The sequence below is a fragment of the Balaenoptera borealis genome (assembly GCF_965194805.1).
Source record: "Balaenoptera borealis genome assembly, chromosome: 1".
Taxonomy (NCBI): Eukaryota; Metazoa; Chordata; class Mammalia; order Artiodactyla; family Balaenopteridae; genus Balaenoptera; species Balaenoptera borealis.
In genome coordinates, this window is record NC_138860.1 from 191948445 (window position 1) to 191955002 (window position 6558).

The window sequence follows — 6558 nt, forward strand, 5'->3', positions numbered from 1 at the left end:
GTGTCACACCTGCGTCTGGAGGTCAGTGCGCAGGTTTCCCACTGCAAAACAGGCTTCCACGCTCAGACAGGATGGTCAGCCGTCGTCACCTTGCTCCAGGACGGGGGTGGCAGTGACTGGAGGAGGCGTGGGGCGCTCGATGCCAGGAGTCACGGAGCATGTGCCGGACGAGGGGGTCTCAGCATCTGGCATTCTAGGTGTTTCCAGCTCTGGGTCAGCAGTTCACCGACCTCACTGCTCCAGGAGCGGCCAGCACAGGAAAAACTGACCCGCCAGCTTTTTCTTGTTGAGTGACGCGTGTTCTGTGGTCTTTGACCTGCAAAGGACAGTTTGTGTTTTGTCACAACGACAGGCGGTTGGCAGGCACGTGCGAGAGCCCCCCCTGGACCCAGGCACGTAGCCGTCAGAACCAGACCCGTGTGAGGCCCAGACCCCACACGCTGGGCCTTCCGTACGGCCACGTGGGTTCCCCAGAGCCCGGCCAGCCCTCCTCGAAGGACATGGCGGGGCTGCCTTGACACGTGACCCAGCTCTCTGGTCACTGCCAGGACTGCCCTTCGTCGGCCCTGGGGCAGCCGTGCTTAACCGCGCTGAAGTGGACACCAGGTGACGGTGTTCCCCAAACCTACCTGACATCTGTGTGCATCGGTGGCTCCGGGTTGTCACTTCATGACCCTCGGGCCATCAAGGCCGCAGACGCTGTGGCTGACGTGGGTGTGGGTGTCACGGCGAAGCCCTGCTGGGAGCTCCGGGTTGGGGCCGCAGCTGAGCTGCCCTCTTGGCATCAGGCTATGGCTTCAGCGGCCGCGTGGCATCAGGTCTGGGGCCTCCTTGATGTTGGGGAAGCCGCCGGCCCTGCTGCTCTTCTCTGGTGCAGTTTGATTCCGTGTGAGGTTTGGAAACGTGTTCAACTTACAGCAGAAAACCCCTGACGTTTCTTTTTCTTTGTCAGCCCGACCCTCTAATAAAAACATTTAGAAAGAACATCTCGGCTCCTTGCCCGTGAGTCCTTCCTGGGATTTCTGGAGGTGTGTGTTGGAAGTGTCTGTGGGGAAACTGAGGACCTGGGACCCTCTTGCCAGCAAAGAGCGAGAGGCAGTTATCTAATGTCACTCGGGCCTGGCCCAGAGAAGCTGCTGCCCTTGACCCCTGGGTCCTGGGCACCTGCTCCTGCAGCATCACCAGGTGGACCCCACCCCGGGGCTTTCCCGAAGGAGTCAAGTTCCTGGGACCCGCCTCCAGCAGACCACCCCAATCCTGAACCTCCTGTGGGAGGGGAGGCCAAGGGTCCTGTCCTGTCCTCTCCCAACCCTCCCAGGGCTGTCGGGACGCCACCTCCACCCCGGCCACTCGGGTCCAGCTGGGGCCCCGGGGCACATCTCTCTGAGGTGGGCCGCGTGGAGGAGCGTGCCCCTGCCTGTGGCCCCCCACCTCCGTGGGCCAGGCATCCGGTGCCAGGAGAGCCCGGGGCAGGGGTGCTGCGATGGCATCCCCCAGGCTCTGGGCCGGTGCGCCCAGCTCTCCATGCTGAGACCTGCTGGACCGTGGGGCACACAGGACACGGCCAGCCAGACCCAGGCCAGACCCCAGCACCGTCCACGGCCGCCCGTAAGGTTCCCCCCGACCCTGGGGAGCAGGCCTCGTGAGGACCCTGGGCGTCACCCAGCAGTGCTGGACCGAGCCGGACAGGCTCCGAGGTCACTTCCTCTCCCCCGGCTCCCGCTGCTGGCTGCCCCTCCTTGCCCCGTCCCACCTCCCTGCCTTGCCCCAGGCCAGTCACATCTACCTGTCCATCGCAGGCCTGCCACTGCCCAGGGTCTACTCGGGGAATGCGGCCCTGGAGCCAAAGAGGCCTCAGAGGGAGTGGGGGGCAGGGGCAGCGGGGGCCCCTCCCTCCTGTCCCGCGCCCTCGCCCCGCTCCTGGCCGAGGCTGCACTGGGCCTCGGGGAGGGCCAGCCCTTGCACCTCCAGCGAGGACCGCCGACCGCTGCGAGCCCCCGGAGGCCACGCAGCCGAAACATGCCAGGCCAGAGGCCCCTGCCCACCTCCCCACACCCTCCACCCCAGTGCCCGTCCTGAGATGGCCAGAGGGGACTCCAACTGGGGTGCTAGGCTGAGGCCAGACAGGTGCGGGCCAGCTGGGGCCCCCTCCCTGACTGTGGCCAAGCAGGTGGGGGCAGAGTCTCTCCGGAGACAGGTGCCGAGGTGCAGAGACCAGGGCAGCTGGGACAGACCCTCCACCACTGCCCCTTAACCTGCTTCCCCCGCCCCCTGCCCCGCAGCAGGCCCTGCTGAAGCACCGCGGCTGGGAGACCCCAGCCCAGCAGCGGGCTCAGAGCCAGGGATCACCCGGGTGGTGCAGCCCCACCTCACGCCCGCCCGGCCCGGGCAGACTTGGAGTGGGCCCACTGTGCCCTAGGCCAGTCCCGTGGGGTCTCTGCCCTCCCTGCCAGCTCGGCCTCTGACACCCAGGTTTGCTATGAGCCCATAGTGATCCTGACTGTCCCTCATCTCCGGCCCTCAGTTCTGGGCAGTTGTGGGGTGAGGACCAATTCCCTAAGAAGGTGTTTCTGGCAAGGGGTGTACAGGGCCTGAGGCGTGAGTTGACAGCAGGTGAGGGCCAAGCGAGCGGGAGCAGAGCCGGCGAGGCGCTGTCCATGGTCAGGAGAGGCAGGAACAGGTCCAGCCACATGCGGGCCCCCAAGCCTGCCCCTGTGCTCCCGTCTCCCGGCAGAGGGCCTGGCCAGGACTGGGCACATCCCAAGGCCCAGAGCCAGCGGGCGGCTCACAGGCCCTGTCCCAGGCCTCCCGGCCGCTGTCCAGACACCCTCCAGCTGGCCTCACATCGGGGGCCGTGAGTCACACCTCGCCGGGGAGACCCACGGGAGACACCGTCATCCGTGTTTTCATTCAGCAGACATTTAATGACGACCTCCATGTGCAGGGTCTGGGCCTCCTGCAGGGCGCCGGCGGAGGGGCCGGGCTCCTGCAGGCCCCACTCCGTGGGGTGGACAGCCCCGGGGAACGTGTCCACCTTCCTGGAGGGAAGATGCAGTGGGGGGTCTGGGACAAGGGCTAAGGCCCCTCTCCCCACTCTACCCAGGAAATGACTCAGCCCCCGGGGAGGGTGGATGGACAGAGGGACACACATACACCCCCTCAGAGCCATCCTTTCACAACGGGAGTCGGAAGGGCCAGAGAGGGCAGGGGCCTGGTCAGGGCCACACAGCTCCGCACGATGCCCACCCAGGGAGGACCCCACCCTGGGGCTGCCAGGCCTGTGCCCTCGGCCTGGGGGAGAAGGGGAGCTCTCGGGGCCCTGGACTGAGGGCCTAGCCTGGGTGTACCCTGCAGCCCCAGCTCAGGCTGGGCCCGGCCTCCCAGCCACGTGGGCCCCTGGGTGGCTGTGTGTGCCAGGCGTGCACGTGTGTGTCCTTGTGTACCCGTGTCCCTGTTTGGCTGTACGCCTGTGGGTGCCTGTGACAGCTGTGCACAGTGGTGTCCCCGTGAGCTTGAGGCCAGTATGTGTGCCCCGTGTGCCCCGTGCGCCCCTGAAGTCTGTGCGCTGGTGGGGGGAGAGTGTCTGTGTGCATGGTGAGGGGCTGTGTACACAGAGGGGAGCCTGTGTATAGAGAGGAGGGTCTGTGTACATGGGAGGCTGCGTACGCTGAGGTCCGTGCAGACCGGCGGGTCCGTGTACACGGAGGGGTTCTCGCACACGGGGTGTCCCTCCGAGCCCACGCCCCGGGCGCATGTTCTGGGCAGCGTTCATTTGCACTTGTGCACGAAGTAGCCGGTGATGTAGCCCAGGGTGAACACGACCCAGAAGAGGGCCACTCCACCCAGCACCTTCAAGGAGATGCCCAGCTTGCCCGAGCACAGCTTCCGGGAGACCCTAGAGTGAGAACCGCAGGCACGTGAGCCCCCAGGCGGCCCCCAGTGCGGGGGGGCGGGGGGGGGCGGCTGGGCTGGGGGAGGAGGAGGAGCGGGCCCCGGGCAGGTGGGCTGCAGAGGAGGGCAGCCCGGGCGCTCCGGACTGGAAGACAGGAGGGAGGGGAGTGGCGGAGACACCGGGGAAGGTGTGGGGCCCGGGTCTGCCGAGACCGCCTGGGGTGGGCGCCCAGTGGGCACAGAGCAGAGGCTGGCAGGAAGGATGGGAGGGGCCTGCGTAGGGCCAGGGGGGCCCCTCCTCCCCAGCCCCTCACCTCTTACAGCCCGAGGCCTCCTCTGCGCCGGGCCCGCTGGCCACGCTGACTTCATCCCGGCTGCTGTCCTCCCACCTACTGTACTGGATGCTGCTCTCCTGGGGCTGCATCCTGGGGGCCACGGGGCTCTGGCGGGAGGGGCAGAAGGTGGGCTGAGCCTCCCAAGCCACACTGTTCCAGACCCGGTGAGGCCAGGGGCAGGGCTCCGTGTGGCACTGCTTTTGGGGTGAGGGTCTGCCTGGGGGCCGTAACGGGCCAGGTGGGCTGGCTCTTGGCCCGCATCCTCTCATCCAGCTTTGGAAGTGACCAGGATGCAGAGGGATTAGGCCACTTGTCCAGGGTCACGTGGGAGGAGGCAAGAGGGAATTCCAACAGGGAGTCTGAAAGTCTGCCAAACCCTGCCCTCAGGAATGTGAGAGGCTGCTTTTCCACCCAGCCTGCTCCCCCAGGGCCGGGGGGGCGCCCTCCAGGCACAGCTGCTGCCACCCTGGAGGGCCCCTGGCTGGGGCCAGGTCACCAAGCCTGATAACTAGTGGCCTTCCCTCCTCCCATTCCTGCCAGATAAGGCCCCAGAGCTGTCCCTGGAGGCTGGGCAGGAAGGGGACGGGGCAAGCGGGGCAGCCGGACTCGGGGCAGCTGGTACGGCCTGTCCAGTAGGGGGAGGAGGCCTGCCCGGCCTGTCCGAGTTGCAGCCCCTCCCTCACCCACCGCTCTGCCCTGCTGGGAGTCCAGGGGCTGAGACTTTGCTCAGCTCCCGCCAGCCTGGGAAAACCTGACCTTTCATCCAGGTAATCTGGGACACAGAGGCTTAAAATCACAGTGAGCCACTTAGCAAGAAGCCAACCCAGAAACTCAGGAAATCAGGCAGTTCTTAAACCCCCAAAATGCTTCCACGTTTGCCCTTTCCCAAATCCCAGGCCCATGGGACAAAGGAAGCGAGCTTGTCTCAAAGCCACAAAGCCTGTCCTTCCTGTGGGATCCTGTGCTCTGGGGCAGCCATGCAGGCCGGGTCTCAGGCCGGGGGAAGGCCATGCATTTGTTGAGTGTGGGTTCTGCTTTCCCAGGGTGTGTCCAGGAAAGGGGCTAAGGGCCAACTCTGTTAGCTACCTACCTAATGTCCACCCCCTCCCTCCTGTGGCCAGAGTTCCCATCTTGTTCCAGGCAGCAGTGTGCCAGCCCAAAGTGACAGTCATGGGCTAAGACAAGCTTAATACTCTGACCCCTGCTTTCCCATGTCACCCAGATGTGAGCAATGTGCTGGGGTGCAGCAGGAGGTAGGAGGCTTTTGCTTTCATGAACAAAAGAACAGCCATTTCCTTCTTCCTGCCTTGAAGTGATGGCTGGAGCTGAGCAGCCACTTTGCAATCTGGATATCCTGCCACACCAGCCCAATGGTGCTGAGTCTCCAAATCCACACCAACTGCCCACCCATGAGCTTCTTGACTTGAGGAGGGTCAAGCTCAATCTGTTCAAGCCTGGGACAGTGGGTTCCTGTTATTTGCAGCAGAACAAGTTCCTGACTGATGTGGATGGTGGCCCTCAAGTAGTCCTGGTTGGAGAAAGCCACCAGAAGCTGGGGAGGTGCTGGAGCTGAGCTTCTGAGGGCTTCATTCACTTGCTTGTAATGGTCTGTCCAACCCACATGCGATGGTCACACAGTGTCACAGGACCCTGGGGCTGTGCTGCCTGGCAGGGACACCTGCTAAGCCCTGGGACCCTCAGGGGTACCACCGCCTCCTGGGAGTGTGTGGGGACAGAGAGTCCTTGGCACACAGGGGCTGCATATACATTAGACCCCTTCACCCCCAATGCAGCTCCAGGGAGCCCACAGCTTACAAGGGGAGAGTCCTGGCGCTGGGGGTCGAAGCCTCTGCGATCCAGGAAGATGGTCAGAGCCCGGCCCGTGGATCTCACCTCCTCCCAGCCTGCAGTTCGGGATCTGAGGAACCTCAGATGCCTCCAACCTTAAAGAAAGACAGAAAATAAAGAAAAGGTGAAGAGGAGCGAGCGGCGCTGCCAGGGGCAGGGAAGGGAAAGGGGCGCTGGGGCGTCCCGGGCGGCCAGCAGGAGCGGCGAAGGCAGTTAGCCTCGGGGTCTGTGGGCCCGGGACAGCCTCAACCCCGCCTGCACCCCAGCAACTCCTCTCTCCCGGGCCGGCCGCTTGCAGAGGCCGCGGCCTAGCGGGGCGGGGGGCTGCCGAAACCAGGCCCACCACCTTCTTCTACTCGAGGAAACCGCACCCCGACCCCGTGTCTCACCTGGCTCGACAGCCCCCGGCCGCTCCGCGCGCCGCGGACGTGTCCCGGGCCGGAGGGGGGCGGGGCCTTAGACGGGGTGGGGCCTGAGTGGGGGC

General features: G+C 65.2%; 1 protein-coding gene across 2 annotated transcripts; it reads right to left on the reverse strand.

Annotated features, from left to right (window-relative positions):
- Positions 1-2903: 2903 nt before the first annotated feature.
- SMIM1 (small integral membrane protein 1 (Vel blood group)) lies at positions 2904-6526 on the reverse strand. 2 transcript variants are annotated; one of them, XM_082354560.1, is made up of 4 exons: positions 6464-6526; positions 6120-6169; positions 4206-4333; positions 2904-3895 (listed from the first exon to the last, which is right to left on the reverse strand). In XM_082354560.1, exons 3-4 carry the CDS (start codon positions 4313-4315, stop codon positions 3769-3771), a joined length of 237 nt encoding a protein of 78 aa, XP_082210686.1. In that variant the 5' UTR covers positions 4316-4333; positions 6120-6169; positions 6464-6526; the 3' UTR covers positions 2904-3768. The 2 variants fall into 2 exon arrangements, with proteins under 2 accessions (XP_082210686.1, XP_082210685.1); XM_082354559.1 differs by having other exon boundaries at positions 6042-6169.
- Positions 6527-6558: the final 32 nt, after the last annotated feature.

Coding starts and splice junctions, on each gene's coding strand:
- SMIM1 (XM_082354560.1), bottom strand. CDS start 4,315: ATGCAGCCCCAGGAGAGCAGCATCCAGTACAGTAGGTGGGAGGACAGC. Junction 3,896..4,205: donor GAGGCCTCGGGCTGTAAGAG/GTGAGGGGCTGG, acceptor TTCTCACTCTAG/GGTCTCCCGGAAGCTGTGCT.